General features: G+C 39.4%; 1 protein-coding gene across 1 annotated transcript; it reads right to left on the bottom strand.

Moving 5' to 3' along the window:
* Window positions 1–27: 27 nt before the first annotated feature.
* LOC146322153 (soluble guanylate cyclase 88E-like) lies at window positions 28–22,107 on the bottom strand. The gene is made up of 18 exons (XM_084725782.1): window positions 22,054–22,107; window positions 21,737–21,793; window positions 20,826–21,002; window positions 19,530–19,662; window positions 17,782–17,956; window positions 15,263–15,354; window positions 13,138–13,395; window positions 12,893–13,037; window positions 10,958–11,083; window positions 10,593–10,713; window positions 10,016–10,145; window positions 9,449–9,595; window positions 8,696–8,842; window positions 7,766–7,922; window positions 5,365–5,474; window positions 4,791–4,880; window positions 3,282–3,400; window positions 28–892 (listed from the first exon to the last, which is right to left on the bottom strand). The coding sequence occupies exons 3-18, from the start codon at window positions 20,951–20,953 to the stop codon at window positions 523–525; spliced, it is 2,448 nt and encodes an 815-aa protein (XP_084581908.1). The 5' UTR covers window positions 20,954–21,002; window positions 21,737–21,793; window positions 22,054–22,107; the 3' UTR covers window positions 28–522.
* Between the last annotated feature and the right edge of the window lie 247 nt (window positions 22,108–22,354).

The raw sequence follows: 22,354 nt of genomic DNA, 5'->3' as shown, positions 1-22,354 counted from the left end.
AGCAAACAGCTGCATCAGGAAATCAGTAATAAACTCTTTGTCAAGGTTGTTGTACAGTTTTGAAGTTCTCTGTGCATGTGCTATTTGTGTGTAGAGCACATCGCACTTCCCTTTTTTTTTTCTTTGAAACCGTCGACATAAGGAAGGCATATTGTGAAACCTGAAGCATTCAGAGTGTGAAAAAAGTAGCTTCCCAATTTCTATACAAGGCAAATCCTTTAATGCATGAGTACAAGAGGACTTCAGTAGAAAATGTTTTAAAGTTACAGAGTGTTAGTCTTCAGTTGAAATTACCATATACTCTTTTACTTAAAATGTCAAAAAAGCCTGTGTCTCTCACAATCCCTTAGTATGACAGGACATTCAAAATGTGTAAAAAAAAATGCAGATCATCGGCAACCATGAATCTCAAGAACGTTTAGCTGCCTGCTTTGTCTCGCCTCTGATTGAACTTCAATGATGTTTTCAGCATCACACCCTGACGTTGGAGTCACCTCGTAATCTCACACTACAACCATCTGCTCACAGGATGGAGCAGGCGGCGCTGCGCATGGGCAGGTTGGCGGGCAGCTTGACGTACTGCTGCCTGAAGCTGTTTCTTTTGTTGTTGAGCAAAGGACCCGGGTTCTCCAGCCCGTCGGCGGACGTCGAGGACTCCGGCCTTGCGTTCCCCTGGGGCACCTCCAGCTTGGCCCCCTTGTTGTTCTTAGTCTTTTTGGCTTTCTCCCTCTCCTGTGGCTCGGCGGAAATGGCGCGGGCCTCGTTGGTGGCCTCTGGTGGGGGCAGCGTGTCCAGGGGGAGGTCGCTGGGGCTCGGCTTCCCTTCGGCCTGCTCCTCGCTGCTGGTGATGTGCAGGTTGGAGGCCATGCGCTTGGCGTTGGTGCTTGTGGAACTATTGCAGTTAGATATTATTAGACTTTCTCAGTGATTCAGAAAACACATGAATATTGTCTGAAGTATATCAGTTTCCTGCTGTCTGAGATCCAACATTTGTACATTCAGCTCCAGGGAAGATGGTTGTAAAAACATGATACTTTTAGATATGAGAAAGCACTTATTACTGGCACAAACTACTCTCATGCTGTAAAAATATCCTTAAAGGGATAGTTTGTATTATTTGAAGTGGAATTGTGTGAGTTACTTATTCATCAATGTCTATTCAGTGAGAAGCAGAGAGGAGTACCAGCATAGATAGCCAAAAGTACACCTGAAAAAAAATCAGTATTGGTTTAAGTGTACACTACAGCCTTTTCTGATGGTTGTTATATAAGCCAAATATCACCAATCCACTTCCAAAAACATTACAGAACATAGGAGTTGCTCATCTTCCACTGCCTTGATCAGTTAATTTCATTTCGCACGCATTCAAACAGACTGAAAAAGCTTCCCAAAAGGTGTAGAAGTGTCGAACGCAAACTTCCTGTCAGACTGACAGCTGATGTATTGAGTCACACATCACCTTAAGCATTATACGCGATATACAACCCACCCCATCCCCGTCCTGTCCACAGTGGACTTTATTTTAATTATTTGCTGCTGCTGAATGCTTTGCACCTCTACTTGTTCACTGCACTACGGGTATTACTGTGTTTTTATTGGATTTTTGCTATTTATTCTGTTGAAATGTTACTTGTAATATGTGCAACTATAGCACCACTATGAAGTTGACACCATAAAGTTCTTGAATCTTGAAGTCAAACAAACAAACTAACAAATTGAGGCAGCGGAAGACCAGCAATTCCTGTTTGTTCTATGATTTCCCCTGTGGAGTTTGGTTGGTTTGAGACACAGATATGTGGCTTGTTTAACAGTGGTTTCCTATTGGAAAATATTCTTAATATAATGTACACTTAAATTGATACAGATTTTTTTAGGTGGACCTTTTTAAGTGGCTAAAATACCTTGCTGACCTCATCCACAGTAGTACATTGTTTAACTTCCATGCTGGTGCTCCTCTCTGCTTCTCTAAAGGACGTGACGATCAGCATCTACTGCAGGCTATCAGCAAGTGTCTCATACAACCCCACAGTAAATAATCTGAACTATCTATTTAACCATTTTAGTTTAGTACTTAGAACTTATAATCAGTGGTGAAAATCTGTACTCAAGTACAAATACTGCTACATGACTGAAGTATTACCCAATTACAAGTAAAAGTACTGCTGGAGAGGAGAATACTTTATTAAAACTAGAAAGTATTCTTTTTAGAAACTACACGGAGTATTAGTTACTTTTTACCCGTTGATTTTTAATACATTACACTGAAGTTACATTACGTTATGCGAGTCATATGACTTTTGTGTCTCAAGTCGCTTAACGTGCGTCCTGTGACTTTTCATGTTGTGAGTTGCTTCAGTGACATAACATAATTATGGAACCCCAAATATGGTCCAAAACCTAACCCTAAAGTTTTTGTGCCTAAACCCAACCAAACCGCACCGCTTCACAGAGTTAATCACGTGTTAAAGAGGCTTTCTGGCCGTGTCAGATACAGTCGCTAAAGGATACCTTGTGCTTCAATATCAGATGCCGAAGGCAGGTGACAAGTAGTCGGTATGAATGTGTTGCCAAATCTATTCCTGCTGCAGCATTTTGGGGTGTTTTTCATCTGTATGTTCTGGTTTTCTTTGGCTGTCCTGTTTGTGATCAAATCACTTTCTCTACAAAATGCAGATTTAAGGTGTGAATATTAATTCACACAAAGTAGATTACATTGTGTAATGCATATTTAAGTACAAGTAAAAGTACAGACTTGAAAATCTACTCATAAAAGTACAGTTATCCAAAAAAAACTGCTTAACCACAGTACTATAATATATTGAATATTTGTAATTACTTACTTCCATTCCTGCCTGTAATCATATTTTCTTTAAACAAGTAAATAAATCTTGAGTTGAGTTGAGTCTCGAGTTTACTGTTGTAATCATTTTCCTGAAGAGTGTAATTTTCATGTTTCTAGTGGACAGACACGTCTTTTCCAAAACAATTCTTGAAATAAGTCAAACTGCACTGAGAGCAAGTGGACTTGCTTGTGCTGCTTGGTTTATCTTGCTCTGTTTTGTTGTCCCCCATCTTAGAGAAAGTTTTGTTTTCGGTGGTCAGCATGACTCCTTCAAACAAACAAAAGTACCTAAACCAGCCAGTTCAGTTTGCTTGCTGTCTGGTGCTGCAGGGGGCAGTGAGCACAGCTCTGACTGAATCAACAGGGGGCATCCCGGGTTCACTGTGTACAGAGGAAAAGTGATTCCTTGATGCTGACTGCTCTCCCTCTGTCTACTCACCCATTAGAGCTCATGTCCTCAGAGTCTTTCTGCTCACTGCTGTAGCGCAGCTCTGCCGGGGTCTTGAACGATAGATCTTTCTTTCCTTTTAGCCAGTAGGTCTTCATGTAGCCTTTACCCTGGAAGATGTTGGGAAAATAAAGTATTATGATTGCAAATTCTGTATGTAGAAGTTGGAAGGAACATTTAATCTAAAATCCATTCATTAAACGCTAAATGGCTGGCTGTCTTTGACCCGATTTCAAACTTGAAAACTGCCATGTTTTATGGTGTTTTAATTTTGGTGTTTGTTTATTTTGGTTAGCATGTTGAACTTGGCATAATGTTGCATGTTCTCTCCTGCAGGATGGGTGAATTTATACTGACTGTCCATGTTTCCTTTTGTGGAAGTTTATAGCGTTATTGTAGCACGAGCTGCAGTAGCTTTGTTGTTATGCAGAAGCCGTCCAGTTCTGCTCTGTGATCCTTGTGGCCTGTGTGTGTTTGTGTTGCTGCTGTATGTAACTTTATTTGATAGACATGTCTGAGGTAACAATAAAGCTATGCATGGCAAAGAAATGGTCAAACAGTGGATTTAATTTGCTTGGCAACACAGTAAAACTTTGATTAGCACCCATTTAGGCAGCAGGTAGAGTGCACTGTGGTGGATTTATTTATTGTAGAGATTAGAGTTGTCTCAATACCAGAATTTTAAACTGCGATGCAACATTAAAAAGATACTTGATACTTGAAAAGTCATGTAACACTGTCTGGTTTGCTGCTGTAAGCCAAATTCCAGGCAGGACAATAAAGACTAAACTCAACTTGGCTGAATGAGCACTTTTTGTTTTATTTTATTGCTTCCTTACTGTCGATACTATGAAATGTTAGTATGGCGTTGATACTAGATGCTACGTTTTTAACGTATTGGTTGGTAAACAGCAGTGGTTGACTTCAGCCCTATTATTTTGACATATATTGTGATTGCAATATGATTGGGGATTAGTGGGAATGATCATTTTTGCATCAAAATTTTCATTCTCACAAAAAACAACACAAGTAAAACCATGATCACGTGACTTTGGTTGGGTCTGTACCAAACAAACATGTTTTCTTACTTCTGGAGAACTAGATTTGTGCATCAGGGCACATCTGCAGCACTACATGACTTCATTATAAAGCTGTTATGTCACACTTGCAATTGCATCTTCTGCAATGTGGATATTGCACTCGGCCACATTTTGAGATTTCTATAATATCTCGATTGATTGTGCAACCCTACTTTGGATAGTGAGAGGTTTCAGTGACAGCAAGTCTCCCAGGAAAGGCAGGTGTCTCATTTTTCAAATTACACACCTCGTCTTGGAGTAAAATGATTCAAGTCTTACAGCTACAAGACTGGCAAGACCTGACACGTAACGTATTAATCATAATGGCCATCTCAATCACTGGATGCCAGATAAGAACGTAGGAAAAAAGTGACAGAGACTAACAGAAGGTATGTCTCCGTGGCTGACATTAACAACTCACCTTTACAAAGATTTTGCCCCTCTCCTCGATGATGTAAGGCTCATGTTCCAGGTGGTCTTTGGTGGTCTGACTGATGTGAATCTGCATGCCCTGCTCAGACAGACGCACACATAGAAAACTACTGCTAAAGCTTAGTATTTAAATACAATTTCCATCTGTTCTGAATCCTTTTTTTTAAATCATCAAAGGAGAGTCAAAAAACATTTAGCTTACTGGACTCTAAAATGAGAGTTCATTCAGGGATTTCCTCCTTTATGTGAGTATATAGGGAGCAAATTAAGCCTGCAAACTCCCTCCTTTTCAATTTTCTTTTCATCACAGAGCAGATTTCCCACAAAACACGACATTAACTTATATTACTGTACGTAATGGAAAGCAAATGAAGTGATTAGCCTGTTCCATTAACTAAAAAGCAGCATACACAATGCTGTCATTAGACAGAAAATGGTTTCTCTGTACTGATATACATGAATTTGACTGAAGGAAATGTCTTCGCATTTATTTATAGTGCTGCCATGGGTTATTTAGCACATTTTGCTGGGCGATGGTTTGTTAAATATGTTAGTGTAGTCACCACTCCATTGCTCTCCATCCTTGAGGCTGTGTTCACAGTGTCGCCAAACAGACAGTAGCGAGGCATCTTCAGACCCACCACACCAGCCACCACCATACCCGAGTGAATACCTGAGAGAGGAAAAACAGTTTACAGAGCCAAACATGAACTAATTTATTCTGAAACTGCCTAAATCTATGTTTTATTGCAGGTATTCCCAAGTTTTCCTTATAGAGAAAAGTTGGTTTACCTTTTTCAGTTAGCTCACACTGAACACATAGTCAACATTTATCCAGCACAGTGCACATCCATTCAGCCAGCAAAAAGTTCACTGAGGGAAAACAGCTTGTACAGCCAGATTATGTTCACATCTAATGTGGTGAATTAAGGATTTATTTTGACCAAACCAGAGTCAGTGACTGTTGGAATAGCAGAAAGACTAACAAAGACGGTTTTGGTGAGTTTTTCATGGTTTTTCTGTTGAGTTTGAATGAAATGTGTTTTTTATGAAGAGTTAATGGGGCAGAAAAGCTCGTCTTAGTTCAGTAAAAGAGAGAAACTTGGATTCAGAAGTTGTACTGTTGTATCTCTGTTGACACTCTGTGAGTGTTTTATTTATTGGACATAGTGGACATGTGCAACATAGCAAACACAAACACACAAAAACATCTTCCAGCTCCCAGCTGAGACTCAGGAGGATGAGAGGAGGTGGGAGAGGGGGGATGAATATATTGACAGTTGCTGGCTGATGGGCCGATGGTGGAAAATTTAGGATAAATTCAACATATCGCCCAACCCTAACATGTTCTGGCAGCTGGTTTTCCATCACTTGCTGTGGTACAGTTGCCTCGCAGACAAGTCTGTAGTAAAAACAAATCGGTGGTACGTGGATGTCTACACAGAGCTTATGCAAACAACCTGTAATGACTAAATTTACTCCATGCGGCACTTGTGGACCCTGGCAGACCCTCACAGATGCAGAGCAAGTATAATTTCAGTTTATGCAACCGTCAGAGAGGGTCAAACCTGCAACCCGGAGATAATATATCTTTTTTTAGATTCAAGCATTATGAACAATTGTGACGTTTGAATTAGTTATTTAACCACGAAAGTGAAGCAGTTTAAAAAGGTTTTTGTGACTGTTTCTCAACGTGACCTCCTATAGTCATGCATGAGTGGTACGATTGTTGACTAATACTAATGACTCAACAGCCTCGATTTGAAATAATTTTTTTTTCTGCATTTTGAGAAACAGTCTTCAGGAAAGCAGTGTTTCCTTCAGGCGTTAAGCATCGATATTGGCAACCTGTCAAGGGACTGCTATCAGAATAAATAGTTAGGGAATAGATAGATGAATGGATGTTATGTAGCCTACTGTATTTATCTCCTCGCTTCTGCTCTCAGTATTTGACTTACCTAGGCTGGAGTGCAGCATTATGATTTATTTTTATCAGTTACAGACCATGAGTTCATAGCCACAGATCTGCTGTTTGTCAGGAGTGGATGACAGGTCATAGATTATGTAAAGCTCCTTTAATTCAAAATATTTAGTTGCAATTTATTCTCCAGCTGCTTGTATCAAGTCCTCAGAAAAAACACTTTTACAAAATCTTAAAGGGTAGGTCCATTATGTTTTGGTTTTTGGAGGTTTTTATACAATCTTTCCCAGCTTCTGCTGACTCTGCCATATGTCTCAGTAGTCTTCCTCAGTTCTGAACAATCAAGTTTTGGTCAAAATTATCTCTGTTTTAGCATCAAAATGTCTTCTAAAAGCTTTCTCCCCCCTTATGAAGGCTTCAGCACGATGATGTTGCTGCTTTAAAACCCCTTAGTCTGAGGGATATGAGAGGAGGGCATCGGTGCTGTAACCTACGTCAATGCTTTTTGCTAATGGCTGAGTGGGAGTTTACATTTGAAATATCTGGGAAAAAAGGCAAATGGAGCTGCCCTTTGAAGGCAGTTATACAAATGATAAAAAACATGAACTAAATTTGGAAAATCCCTTGCTTTTCCCCAAAGGTGTCAGTGGGTAGGGTTGACGTCAGAACAGCAACCTCTTGTGACAATAACCTCAGGTGGAATTTGTGGGCCCCAGGAAGAATAGCTTCCACCCTGGTAGCAGCCAGTGTGGATCCTGTTCACAATAAAGAATAAGGAATCAGCGGCTTAATCTTTACCTGGGACTCCTGGTTGAGGAACTGTGTTGTGCCCCAGCATCTCAAGACTATATTTTTGGGGCTGTCCCTGAAAGATTGCAGAGTGGATAAAAAGCCTAACCTGGAAATGTCTGAATGACCAGGATCAAGACATTAAGTCCCTACCAGTTCGAAGGCAGTGATGGGTGGCTGACCCTGAGCTGCGACCTCCTAGAACAGCAAAATAATCAGGGTGCTGCATCATGGCTGACAACTGTACTGCTCACCGACTCTGATCTGGATGTTATCCCCGGTGGAGGGGTCTTTGAGGTGGTCAATGGAGCTCAGCATGTCCAGGGCCATGTCGCAGATGTGGTGCGCATGAAAGGTGGTCTTGTTGGGTACGCCTGCCACCACCATGTAGGCATCACGAATCGTTTCAACCTGGACAAAAAAAGGACAGTGACGATTTCTGCGATTGAATGGAACTTTTTGACTAACTGTCACTCCATCACCAAAGTAGAAATAATTCCGGACATGAATTTAACTTCAGCTCTCGATGTATTTTCCAGGCGTGTGCACATTAGAGCTGCAATGATTAATCGATTGGTTCTCAAATTGATTTTTTTAAAAGAAAAAAGTCTAAATTCTCAGATTTAAGCTTCTTAAATGTCAATATTTTCTGGTTTCTTTACTCCTATATGAAACTGAACCGAATATCTATGAGTTTTAGACAAAACAAGGCATTTGAGGAAATTGTCTTGGGCCAATCGATCAATTGAAAAATTTATCAACAGACAACATGTAACTTATTCTCTTGGACTTACACACATCAAAATATTTTGTGCTTGCAGTTTTAAGTAATGGTTAAAAGTCTGAATTGTTTCAGATGCAGCCTACATTTATACTTTGCAATTAGACAGATACAGAGTTTATTTAGGAGTTTGGCTAAGTTTGCGTTCAAAAAGCTGGGACCTGTAGTTTTCCAAAAGAAGGAAAAATTCTGCTGAAATGTCATAATTAATAGTGAAATAGTGAAATGTAAAGAAAATCATAAGCTAGCATTTTACATTTGAGGACAAAAAAGCAGTAGGCAACAAAAACTGCCCCTAAACACTTTGAGGTGACAGAAAATGTCATCTCAAAATACACAAGACAGTTGAGAGTAACTGAATGAAATGCAGATACGTCCGTCTGTGCTGCTTTCTTGGTCTGACCTTGTAGACATTGTGCTTCTCGCTGAGCGTGTCGAACACGATGTAGATCTCATTGAGCATGTCCACCACCTGCATGGGTGTGATGTGGATGCAGATCTCGTTGAACTTGACCACGTCGCTGAACAGGATGGTCACATCTGGGAAGACCTGGGATAAGGACATAAAGTTATGACATAAATTGGATGTTTGTTGTATTGCAATATGGATTAATTCCTGGTTAGTTTGTGGCTAATCTGTTTTTTGAAGACTTTTATTTTTTAGTTTTATATTTTGGATTTTATTTAAATCGCTCCTTGCCCTACAATTGCTGCTATTTGTTCTTTGGATCATGTTGTTTGTTCTAGTTATTTCATATTACAGATCAAGTTCTCACGACATTGCTAACCAGTTGCTCAACAATGTTCTCACTCTTCCTCTTACTTGCATAACTGCTGCAACCAAAGCCAAATCTAGTTCTTCTGTGGGCTGCAAACTTGTCATTTTGTTTGTGAGTTCACTGCCAAGCAGAGACATGCTGACCTCTGCCCTCCATGTGGAGCGGGTTGACAGAACATAACATACTTCAAATGCAAGACATACCCTTCCTATGAGTAAATTTGGTGCCATGATCACAGCAGCATATTACTAACATAGAAAAACTCCAGAGCGCACAAAAAAATCGAAGGCCTCAATTTAGCATTTTTCAGAACCTGATGCTCTGATATTTTGTGGTTTTCCAGGACCACTATCCTGGCTAACAGTGCTGTCTTGTACCTGGCACGTCTCCAATGCAGTGATCCCCTTCCTGAGGCGGTCGGCCACAGCTTTAGGGATCATAGCATACAGCAAAGAATCGCCTCTCTTCTTCTCCTCGTCCAACTTCTTGATGATTTCCTGCAGCTGAGCATATTTTTGTTGCTCCTAGAGGATCAGAAATGGGACACAAGAGTCTACAGTTACAGTCTCACCTCTCTTAAAGCTCAAAAATCCCTCTTTGCCTTCTCTAATCCTCTTAATCCACATCTCTCCTGCATGACTGAAGTGGATTTAATGGGTGAAATCAATAGGGGAGCAGAGCTTTCACCTGGGCTCACCTGGTCAGGCTGATTCATGGAGGGAACTGGCGGTTTTTACAGTGTGTGCACTCAGCGTATCATGTAATATGGCTTCTTCTTTGAATCATACAAGTCAGTCAAGGCAATACATTTTATAAAAGGACTTGAACCACCTCAAACAGCCTTGCCGGTTTGTGATTTTGCACAATTGAGCTTCCAAGTTCAACAGAGGTCTGCTTTGTTAGTATGATGCTTTCTATCTGGAGACCGAGGATTGAGCCTTCACCTGATCAAGGGCCAGCTGCAGCTCAGCCGATTGTTGTGTCCCGGCCAAAATGAGCTCTCTGCTGGAGTCGTGCAGGTTCAGATCATTCACGTACACACCCATTTTTATCATGTCCTCCACTGTCTCTATACTGCAGGGATAAGGAGAAGAAATGAAGATACATGGCAATTTCAGAACCAGTCACCCATCGCTTGACATCAATTCTGTCTCTACAGGAAATGGCAAATGTTTCGGGGCTTCCAGTGTAGCCAGCAGATATCCACATAATCAATATCCGAGCCAAGACTTCCTCTTTCATGTGCTGGACATTGTTTACAGTCTGATTAGCTGTGTGAGATGTAAGAATGGGGCTGGAGTTGAGACGATGAGGTGTTTTAGGTCCAGTCGACATTTCAGATAATCTCTATGAACAGATGTTTGCATATGAATGTTGATACATTTAAAAAGGCAAATAAAAAGCTATAAATGGCATCAGGCGATGCATACCGTGTCTTTTCCTCTCCACCTGGACTGTTTACCTGCATGCATTCATACACAAATAGATGTTTATAGATCAGTGCGTGGGATGTAATCTTACATGGGCGTCCCCAGGAAGATGAGCGAGTCCCACTGGGGGACATACTTCATCTGGCCCTTCAGGTGGAGAGGTTTCTTTGGAGGCTCTCTCATGTCCTCAAATATGGTTTCACTACACTTTCCTGAAACAAATAAATGAGGTCAACAGGATTGTGGCAGTTAGAATCATGCTAGGGAGAAGTGAAAAATTGATTTTTGGAATTAGAATATGAAATGCTACAGTGGGTAGGTCATTGATTGCCATATAGCAGACCTTTCACACATTAAATTGAATAAGATACAGGGTATATAAAATGATTGACACTCTTAGAAAATGTCCATGTTATACCCACAACAGACAAGAAAGAAAAAAAAACGTGTTCTGACCAGTGACAGTCTGGAATGCCAGCAGTTCGATATCTTCCCCTCCAGAGTTGGCAGAGCTGTTATATTGGGTGAGAGCACTGCTGTACTCTTGGTCTGTGCCCTTCATCTCCTCCACTGCCTTCGGCTCTGATGGAGGGAGAGCAGCAGGGACAGTGAGAGAACGGATGACCGAATGAACCTGGTTGTGAGCTAAGTGAGAGAGTTAACGAGGGCAGTGAAGACGGTGCATTGAATTCCAATTGCACAGTCAGGCAGTGTTCACCGGGAGAATACATTACTAATTCATCACCCTGTTATAAGTTCTAGTGCGCTCTTGATGGTTATGTTCTGGATTATGAACATTATGTTTCATTCTTACTCGTAACATTAAAATAAAATTTGTCATTGTAATCTTCTCTTAAAATAATTACAGCCTTAGTAATATGCAACACATTAATATCCTTGTTTAATTTCTTTTTATTCCATTTCATTCTGACAGCATATTTTTTGAGAAGTATTCAGGCTAATAATTTAATTTGCATTTGTTGCACTGACATGCAAAACATTTTCCCTTTACAGTAGGTATTCAAATAATTATGTGTGCTTTGAGGATGAAGAGCATTTAACTTTTTTGTGAAAGGTCCAGTGTGTAAGATTTAAGGGGTTTTATTGGCAGGATATGGCAGAAATGGAATTGAACAGTCTGCACTTTTTTTGTGACTGTAGTGAAAAAGCAATGCATTGTTGCAGAATAACAGTTTACTGCGACTGCCCAACGCAACTGCCCAATTAATTACAATTTGTTGGACTTTATTGAAGGATATTGTCCTTGAAGGAACAGGGCAGTGCGTGGCACGAAGAGCAAGCGATAGACTGTTAGAGGGGCACAAACTTAAACTTAGCAGTAGGTTGTTGTTGTGGCAGTAAATGTACAGTACAGGTTACAATTTGTCAGTTAATAAATGCTGTAGCTTTTCAAGACCAAGAAAAGTCTCGTCTGCTGTTTCCCAACTGTTGGAAAAGTGAAGGCAGTTAAGCCTAAGTAGGCCAAACAGTGGCTAATGTTAGGCTAAAGCTAATGCTAGTGTTGTACCTTTACAACGTTGTCTTGAGTGAGATCATTTGCTTTTCCGAAGCTTTCTAATGCAGCCTCGAACTGCAGCATCTTTTTACAGACTTCGTAAAATAAACCTGTAATGATATATCCAGCTCTGAATGTAATCTGTGATTATTTATCCACTTTGCCATGTTGAGAGGAGTTGTTGTTGTTAGCATGTTGTTAGCCGTCCTGTGGTAGTCCTATGATGCCTTAGGTTGAGTGTTGACCAATCAGTGAAAGTGTTCCTGACTTGTTGTGTGTGTGTAGCTCTGATTTCAGATGCATTGCACAATGGAATAACAGATTGACCCTTCAAAATAATGTCATGGCCCTCGTCTTCATTAGTGTATAATCAACTGAAAATAAGAATTGCTGTGTTTTTGTTACCTTATGAGCCATATATATCTATAGAGGGCGCAGGTCCTCTTCCATAGAGGCTGCCATGTTGAACCGCCATGTTTCTACTGTAGTCCAGAGGGGACAAACCAAACACTGGCTCTAGATATGGCCTTTCGTGTTTTGTTTTGTTTCTCAGGAACCATTGATTCTACTAAACACTTGGAAGGGGAAAATAATAGATGGTTGCCACCTGCATGCTCACCACTAGATGGCATTAAATCCACATACTGTTCATTTAAATGAATATTAGTAGTTTAGCTCCTCAGTCAGTTTGATATTTATTTCCTCCTAAATATATTATAAATATTTTACTTTTGTCTGGCTAGATACAGTAACCTTGGACAAAGATGAGGTAAAATGAGGGGATGGACATTTTATGATCATCCATTTGAAATGAACCCTTTTTTATGATCTTTGCATGATGAAATAAATGATTCAGATTGAGACTGGTGGGCTACCTCTTTCTTCTTCCCTCTTTGCTTTCTCACTCTCTTCCTTCTCCTCTGGCTCCTCCTTGCTCAGTTTAGGAATGTTGACCTTCTGCTTGCTCTCCACCACCGCTTTAGACAGCAGCTCAAACACATTGTTCAGATGGGTGTAGATCTGAAGAGAGTCAGCGCAAAGATTTTTGTGACTGAGTGTGTCAGCCAGGCAGTGATTAAAGTCACATCAGCAATTTAATATTGGACTGCTCTGAACTCACATTGTCCCAGCTGAACTCCAGCATGGGTCTGACCAGCGTGAACTCCTCGTTGACCCTCTTGCCCTGGAGGTCGGAAAAAACCTCCTTGAGGCCGTCACCGATGCGGTACATGGTCATGTCCCGGCGGAAGATGACGCTGAAGGGGAACATGTCAAAGAAGATACCTCGCTTCATCGGCAGCTTCTCGTAGCTCGGCGCCGTCTTCTGCTGGGGCATGCGGTGTTTGAAGGCGGCGTTGTCGAAGTTCATCTTATAAACCTGGACGAGCAGAGAGAAGTTACCTAAACCACTGAAATAAAACTGACTTCATGTAAATATTTTTGTGGTGGTTTAACAAAAGCAAAAATACAGTTGGAATATTTTTCTTGACTGCAGTTTATAAAACCACATCATTGATGTAATATCAGGTAGTACTTTCATAAAGCTTTTGAAATCTGTTCAAAGCCCACATGCATAATTTAAAAGCAATCTGTGTAGAAAATATCCTCACCAAATATTTTATGTTCTTGCCTTCAGGAAAAATGTATTTTTGTCCTGCAGGGCAGAACATGACTATGAATGCCAGTTTCATTTATCTCCCCCATGCATTTATGACAAACTTTTGTCAGCTAATGGAAAATCTTCCTTAAAGGGTTGTGGGGGCTGGAGTCTATCCCAGTTGACATTCTGGACAGGTCACCAGTTCGTCAGAGGGCTGACACATAGACACAAACAACCACTCATACTCACACAGGCAATTTAGAGTACCTGAGAAAACCCACGCAGACACATGCATACTCCCCAGCCCCAGACACCAACTCCCCCACCTTCCAGCTGTGCTAACCACTGCACCGCCATTCATCAGTGCATAATCACCTGAAAATGGGCCTCTCAGAATGAGGCTTTATATGTACAGAAGGTGCGGTCCTCTTCCATAGATGCCGCTATGTTACACTGCCGTGTTTCCACAGTAGCCCAGAACAGACAAACCAAACAGTAGATCTAGATACAGCCTTTTACATGGGTTTTGTGGCCACCGTAGGTTGAAAGAGGAGAGTGAAACAAGGTGTTTGCAGTCTGCAAGCACATCGCTAGGTCCAGCAAAATCCTACACACTGATCTTTTAAAACAGTATTTATTATTATTGTTATTTTATTATTAGATTTTCTTATCTTTAGCGATTACGTATTTTAGCAATCATCACTGAGCCCTCTTTCTATATTTGTGTCTTGTATTTGTGTCAGAGTTGCCATAAGGCCTGGTTTTTTTCAGCTGTTACTGCTGCTACTGGTCATTGCACATTGCAAATGTTATGTCTGCATGTCCCATGTATTATTTTCTGACTGAAACTGCCTAATTAGATGAATTCAAGATCCTTGGTTACATTGGGTGCAGCAGTATTTCTTTTCTGCAGGCTGCTGTTTCTTAAAATCACACTGTTGTTATCAGCGCTTTAGTTTTCTTAGCTTATATCTTCCTCATTGTAGCTAGCCAGCTAACTTTGTGTCAGGCTTCAGAGGCTGAACACAACTGGGTTACAAATGTGCTGCATAACATTAATATCATCATCCATCACAATGTTTCACCGTGGACATCATATGGCGTCATATGGCAATTTGGTACCTAACCCTAGAATCTGGCCCTCATTTGAAATGTTGTTGTTACAGATATCTTATTTCTAATCTGTATTAAATGAAAGCATTAAATGATGAAGTAATTTCTTACACCTTATAAATTCTAGGAGATACCAAAATGAGAAATAAATGTCATCAGTTACTGTATGTATGATCATTGGATAGTGAAGGACTTGGTGTCAGTTCAGGAATCAAAACTTTCTGATTATGGGACAAACTCTGAAATAAGATGGGGTGACATTTATGTAATCCGAAGCTAGGTGGGATGGAAACAGATGTACAAGGTCACCCATTTCAGATACATCCTGTAAATTCTGAGTTTACCCAGAGTCCCATCCCAATAAACACTTATCTCCATCCAATAAACACTTGCGGTCTGAGTGTAAACAAGAACTCCGCCTGGCGTCTCATTGAATGTGATGAAATCATTCCCGTGTTGATAGAACCGACACGGGGTCGAGGTCAGACGCTCGACGGCTCGAGTGATACCTGACCTGAGACCCGGTACGTACCACATACGTCATTTTCTCGGTTTCCTCCTTAGACAGGATTTCCACTTCGATATCTGTGTTGTAGAATTGTCGTCCCACTTGAGAGAGCTGCCCTGCAGGAGTCAATTACACACACACACACACACACACACACACACACACACACACACACACACACACACACACACACACACACACACTAGTCAGGGATGTGCAGAGGTCAACATTTCCTTACAAGGGATTCTGTGAAAATGTGCTTATGTAAACTTAATTTCAAAACAAACTGTGGTGTTAACCCGAGTCACCGTTATATGTAACTTTGCCTGATGGCATGACGACCATCTTGTCCCTGTAAACAAAGTAATTTCTTATACTTTTAAAAATATAATATTTATTATACTGTACATAAGAATCATCGCTGTCATTTTTTGTCAATCTTCACTAAAATACCAGGAAAAGAAAGAGGATACTGAAGAGAAAAATGTACAGAAAACACTAACTAAACTAAAAAGCTAAGGTCAAACTACCAACTCTACAGTAAGACAATGTTATATTTCATGGAACAAACTCTTATTTATACAGCATTTTAAAGTAATATGGAAAAAAGTACTATTATATATTACAGACTGTTTTAATATGTTGCATAGTAAGACATTATATATCATGGAATAAACCTTTATCTATATGTCATTTTAAAGTAATTTATATGTTAAATGCATAGTAAAACACTCGTATTTCATGGCAAAAAAAAAGATGCTATTTATTCTGAATTCATATGGTATTTTTATGATAATTATATGGCAAAACAGCATTTCTTTTAATGGTAAAAACTTTTATTTTTATGGTAAAATATGGAACCAAACTCCAGCCTAACTGTGAAATCAGCAGCACTAATAGACTAAAAAGAAGAATAAGTTCAACTGTATTTATTATGGTGAGGCTCTAACAACCACAGCTGCCAGTTTTTACCATAAATATACCATTTATTGTTTTCACAGTAGGAGCTAACTATTGTATTATTGATTGAAACCAAATGATTAAAACCAACTATAATCAGCTGCTCAAAACCTACAGTTCAGTGAATGTTTTGTAAATCTTAGTCTGTTTACTGCAGTTTACATTTAATTTGCAATTCTGCAGTTGGTTTTGGAAAGCACACCTCAGTGCTCTGACTGACTTTTCCAAACTTCAACTTGTTTCAGTTCAGTCCAATGAAAATGAAAATGAAAGTGCCAAGCTTGGAAATTAACATATAGTCCACCACAGTGAACATAATTTTGCTTTTATATCATCAAAGTTAAATTATCTTTTTTGTGGTAATGCTGTTGAAAGCAGAACTCTTTTTTTATCCACAGTGAATTACAATGAACAAAAAACACTTTGATAAAATCGATAAAAGACATTTTGTTCACTGTTCACAGTCTATCTCGAGCAAGTTCCTCTGGAAATTTTGACTTTTGTATTGTTACAAATGATGGATCCATCAAAGGTAGAACCATTTATTAATAATAAAACACTTTGGCATGATTTGGAAAGTGGTCTGCAGAAATGTAAAGTGTGTGTAATTTGCAGTTCATTTGGTAAAACAAGGACACTTGGCTTTTGGTGTGGCCCGTGTTTTAAAGGCACAAAGGTTGATACACACTAAGCCGTGGACTAATCTGAGTCACTGGACTTGTTTGAAGATGAGGATGATGAGGATGGGGAGTCAGGGGGACTGATGTTACAAATATTAGGTTACAACACTTGTTAGACTTGTAACATTTAAGCCTGGTGGTTTTCCAGGCTGGAAAACAAACCCACCACTGGTTATTTGTGCAGTGCTTCACTTGATGTCACCCAATAAGAATTCAGGCTCACAACAAAAGACACTGGCATCTAAAGATTGCATCAGCAGGAAAGAGGAAGAGGGGAAAATGGTGAACTCAGCTGGTGTGGTGTGGGCAGGGCATCGAGGCCACTGTGGCCTCAGGGCAGGTCATTTTTTGAGGGGCATAAGGCCAAACTGAGGGGGCATGACCTCCATGAAATTTCTGCCCTCATGTACACAGTGTACGTCAAGTCAATGTGACTCAACAAATCATAACAGACGATATCTCAAGGCACTTCTCATACACTGTAAACCCAAATGAAAAAAACTGAGGCAATCAGTTTTTCTATAAATGCAACTCATAATATTCATTCATTGTAACTGCAATAAGTTAAAAGAACTGAATAGTTTTAAGTATGTTCAGAAAAATCAATAATTGTTTCTTTTTTTCAGTTTTTTGTAACTTAAACCAGTGACCTAATAAAACACCAAATAATTTACCTCAATACATTTTTTTTTTTTTTTTCATGCTTAATCCCGTTCAGGTGCAGATGCCAGAGGCATATCCCAGCATGCACTGGGCAAGAAACCCTCATAAACACTGGAGTGAAGATGTAAACTCTGTACTACAGAGCGGTGTGGGGTTGGGGTTCAAACCCAGTTTCCTGTCGCCGTGGTAAACTGCGTAACACCCAGTGGTGTTTCCCCCCCTGCTAGTGCTTCCTCTTACCTTTGACAAACTGAGTGAAGCCCTTACGGGTGCTGCGATAGTGCAGCGTGAGGCTCGTCTCGCACTCCTCCTCCACGCAGAAGCTCGGCGGCTGCACCTTGGGGAAGGAGAAGCGAAAGTACTCGTGCAGGTTGTCCAACTCATTGATGAAGTCACGCACATTTCGCCCCAATACCTAAAGATGGAAGATGATATTTAAATTATAAACAAGATAAGAAAAGTCTGCATTCTTACAGCAGCAGGAAGGGATAGAATAAATAAAAAGCAAGATATAATAAAAAAAGTGAACAAGATATAAACAAGAGAAAGAAGAGAAAACTGTCGTTGAAATATTATGAGTTAAATGTCATTATAAAATTATTTTTCATGTTGCCAGAATACTTGGTTGTTCTAATCTATTTTAATGTTACCTTTAGCCTCACTACAGTGATGCATTTTCATTTGAATTTTCTATCCTTCTTTCTATTTTGAGTGAATAAATGGGACTGTTATTGCCCATTAGGGAATTTCATTGGCATATATATATTCTGAAGATGATGCTTTTCACTTTTTCTGTTCAGCTATATTCAGCCATAACTGCTCATGCCAGCTACCCGAGTCTTTTTCCATTTGTTCAGAAATGTGAAACATATCACATTGCTTGCCAAGTGTCAAAGGATTTTCTCTTGGGGAAAAAAACCCTAAAGATCAGATGCGTGGTGTACGGAAGCCCTGAGAGGCAAGAGGTAAAAAAAAAAAATAAAAAATAAAAAAAAATAATTACTTTTTTTTCCTGTGTGAAAAAAACACTTACTTTACAATAAGAATATCCTTGATTTATAAATGGTTCATAATTAGGAATACACAAGTTATAACAGTTTTCCGTTTTTACACTGAGGTGGGTTCATTATTTGGTGAGATGAAGTCACTGCTTACTACAAATTAATCTTACTAATGAGTTACCAACATTTATAACTAGCAAAAGGGAGCCTAAAGAGTAAAACGGTGCACCAACTTAAGGAAAATTTAATGTATCACACCAGTAGAAGAAACCAATCATCTGTTAATTTGATCCCAAGTGAAACTTTTTGATTATTAATATATGCTGACAGTAGTTAAAGGCTAGTAACTTATTAACAAATGTGTCGTGAAGCTGACATGTTTAAATTCTGGCTGATGGAGAACAAAAAAGCAAGCTAAGCGCGCAAAGAGATCTGAGGGTTAACAATACTGATAAATGTGGGCTCACTATTTTGCAAGCAACAGGTCACTGATGCCCTTTTTATCTAATGTGTTTACAATCTAATTATAAGCTATTTTTTTTAAGTTTTTTTTTTTTTTAAATCTGCAAAAACACATGACAAAAAAAGGTTTTTGTACCTGATTTTTTTGTTGAGATCATTTAAAAAAAAAAATTGTTGTTGCAATACTCATTTTGGCCACAAGAGGCTGAAGAGCACCACTGCTCCATGCTCTAATAGGATTAAAAGTGTTCATGTTTTCTTCCAGGTGAGTTTTAATTCCTGCACTCTAAACACAAGGTACATATTGTGCGTCACTTCATTTGTTGTCACAGATGAAAAAACATAACAAAGGAGAGAAAACAGGCTTTGAAAATGGATCACCAGAATTTTTTTTTTTTCCTCACTTGCCTCTTAGACTTTAGAGGTAAACGTTTAGTCACACATATCATCAGTCAGCCAGTGATGGAGAGTAGAAAGGAGGGCATGTCTCAGCTGAAGACAACCACAGGGCAGTCTCTACATCACCTTTAGGATCCGCTCGTATCCGTAGTTTCCAATCCTCTTGACCATATAGACCCCGAAGGCGTACATCAGCTCATCGTGGGTCTTTCCCAGAACCTCGCCTGCCGCCTTTGCCAACCGCAGGATCAGGTTATCACTGTGAAGAAAGAGGAACGTTATTAATTCAAGTTTCTCAGGTATTCTTGCTTAACTGCACTTTATCCCAGTGAGATTTTAAAACGGGCTTTTCAGTTGAGACGTGATCAAAAAGAAGGCAACATGTAAAAACATGAAGGGTTTCAATCAGGACAACATATCTCACATAGTCAGGGTTGTCAGATTACTTCAAAACAACAACAAAATAATAAAATACATCATCTAATCTGAATACTTTAGGATTACTTCAAAATAAAACATTGAAAATATTGCACCTTGGACTAAAAAAGTTCCACAAATATTATTTTTTTTCTGATTAAACATGAAAAAGCATTTCAATGCAAATAAAATGCATTTTGTATATTCAGTATTTACAGTTAGTCAAAAAAAAAAAAATCCTTAGAAAAACCAGCAGTGGCACCAGCTTCAGGTGTGCTGTGTTTATTCTACAACACATGGGATGCTGTTGCTTTTCTGTTAGTTTTAGTTGCTGCTGTTTTTTATTCAAAGGCCACATGGAGGACTTCGCTCTTATAAAGCAAGAGGAGTACTCACTCAAAGTGTTGATCCTACATTTTCAATCAAAATTAAAAATGGAGCACTTGTCTAAGTCACCCCATGTGTTTTCCATGTGTTAATAGAGCATTAATGATCATGAAACACAGTTTCATATTTTTAAAATTACAGTATTTTAAAATGGGTATCAAGTTATCCTTGACAATGCAACTATAATCTACAATGTACTCTGGGCCGAACTGAGTTGCTTATATTTTGTAATCTGATTACCTCTTCCCAGATACATGTAATCCATTACTACTCAACCCTGTGAATAGTTAACCACATCACTGGGCAGCAGTCCAGCTGCAGATTAAAAAGCTTCTAAATAGAGTTTGTCAAACCAAAGAATAAATATTTCCTGAATGGCAGGAACTCTTTTTGCTTTTTTAAGGTTTAAGGTTAAGTGCTGCACTTGAATTGAGCTTTGGTCTAAGCACTGAAAGGCTGCGATTATACTTTTATCCGATGATAATTCTTAATATGCGCCTGGAGAGTCTTTTAAATACGCTCTTTGTTGCCGTTCAAGGACTGAAAAGCAAGACGTTGTTACGAGTTTGTCTCAGAATCATGCGGTCACCACAGAGCGAAGGGACAACAACAACCTACTTGTACATCTGATGTCTGACAAATTTGAGATGAGGGATCTCTGCTCGGTTCTCGATCAGTCTCCACACATCCTCTCCGTAGGATTCGTTAATGTAATCGTTCACTGCTTCCAAATACAGGCCGTACATCTTCAGAGGGCTGGAAACCTCCTGACCGCTGCCAAAGTTAACTGATTAGCTGAGGAGAGACAAGCGGAGGAAAATACAGATGAAAATAAGACATTCTGCGTTTTGATGTAAAGCTTTATTGCTAATGCTAAACAGGGATGTAACAATGTATCAAATATCATAATATTGCAATAAAAAATGTCCCATACCATACCAGACTGTGATAATATCTATTTGATATCTAGATCTATCTTATTTCTATTTTATTTTACAAAAGGACTGCTACTGACTAGTGCTTAAGTCATGGCTACATTTATATCTTATTTTATTCAAGAACAGTAGAGGGTCTTTAACTTAAAAGGACAAGTACATTTTACACGAACAAAACATCAGATTTGTTATTTAATGCTACTACAAGGAGTTTGTAACAGTCACTACACAGTCACTTTAATACTGACTAAATTAACAAGACCATCCACAAGAAGATCGGATATTTCTGCATAGTTATTCTAAATGACAACCATTTAGTTGGATTTTACTTGAAATCAGATGAAACATCTGGGACGTTTTCATAGACAAAGTTACAGTAAATACTTCGTTAGCTGGTCAGAAAGAAGCAGAAGATTTTTCTTCAAATAGTTTTTATTTTTATATTTTTGTTTTTTACTATCACAGTAAGCATCGTGTAATGCTCTTTTTATCGTGGTAATTATCGTACCTTAAATTTTTGGGCTAAAAGATTCTCCGCATTTAAAGGCAAACTATTCTATCCACCCGTGTGCATGGAAAGAAATGTGCTTTTACCTGTTTCACACACAACTTCATGAAACCTCAGGTTACCTCCTCAGACACCAGCTACATCTAAGAAAAGAAAAGAAAAATCTCTAAAAGGGCAGTATTTCCTCTTAAAAAACAGCAAGTGCAGTTTCTTTCTTCTGCACTTAATTTCACCACTGTGGCAAATACAAGGTGCTGAAAAGAAACACAGCAGGAACATCAAGTGCCTAATGCTCCATCCCAGCAGTTAACTACAGTAAAACAACAAAAACAAAAAAAAAAAAAATCAAACAAAAAAAAGTTAAAAATGAAGGATACGAAGGTGCAAAGAGAAGCGCCCTTACCTGCAGTACCTCAGCACTGTGTTATCCTGGGCTCCAACTGTGCCAACCTGCCTCAGCATCGCTGCCTGCTGAGAGTTTCCACCTGCAGCTGACATGTGGCTCTCCCCTGACACTTGCCTGTCAGGTCAATAGGTGACCTGGGCCAAAATAGCAGCACCAAGGCGTGTTTGTGGCAGGTAGCAAAGACGAGGCTAAATGTTTTTCAGACTCTCAGCTGCATGTATTGGCAGAGATGCTGGATCTAATTTGTAAGGTATTTGTATGGAGATGAAGTCTGTGGGTAGCTGTTACTGTATATGGC

Source organism: Lutjanus erythropterus, chromosome 9 (assembly GCF_056507025.1).
Source record: "Lutjanus erythropterus isolate fLutEry1 chromosome 9, fLutEry1.hap2, whole genome shotgun sequence".
In the NCBI taxonomy this organism is placed as follows: Eukaryota; Metazoa; Chordata; class Actinopteri; order Lutjaniformes; family Lutjanidae; genus Lutjanus; species Lutjanus erythropterus.
The sequence above is the reverse complement of the archived record's forward strand: the minus strand, read 5'-3'. Positions and strand labels throughout refer to the sequence as shown.

Excerpts from the sequence above, each read along its gene's own strand:
- LOC146322153 (XM_084725782.1), bottom strand. The coding sequence starts at position 20,953 with ATGTACGGCCTGTATTTGGAAGCAGTGAACGATTACATTAACGAATCC. Across the intron at positions 7,923-8,695 it reads AGAAGCACAATGTCTACAAG|GTTGAAACGATTCGTGATGC; the intron begins GTCAGACCAAGA and ends TTTTTTGTCCAG. Across the intron at positions 893-3,281 it reads GAGGACATGAGCTCTAATGG|TTCCACAAGCACCAACGCCA; the intron begins GTGAGTAGACAG and ends TAACTGCAATAG.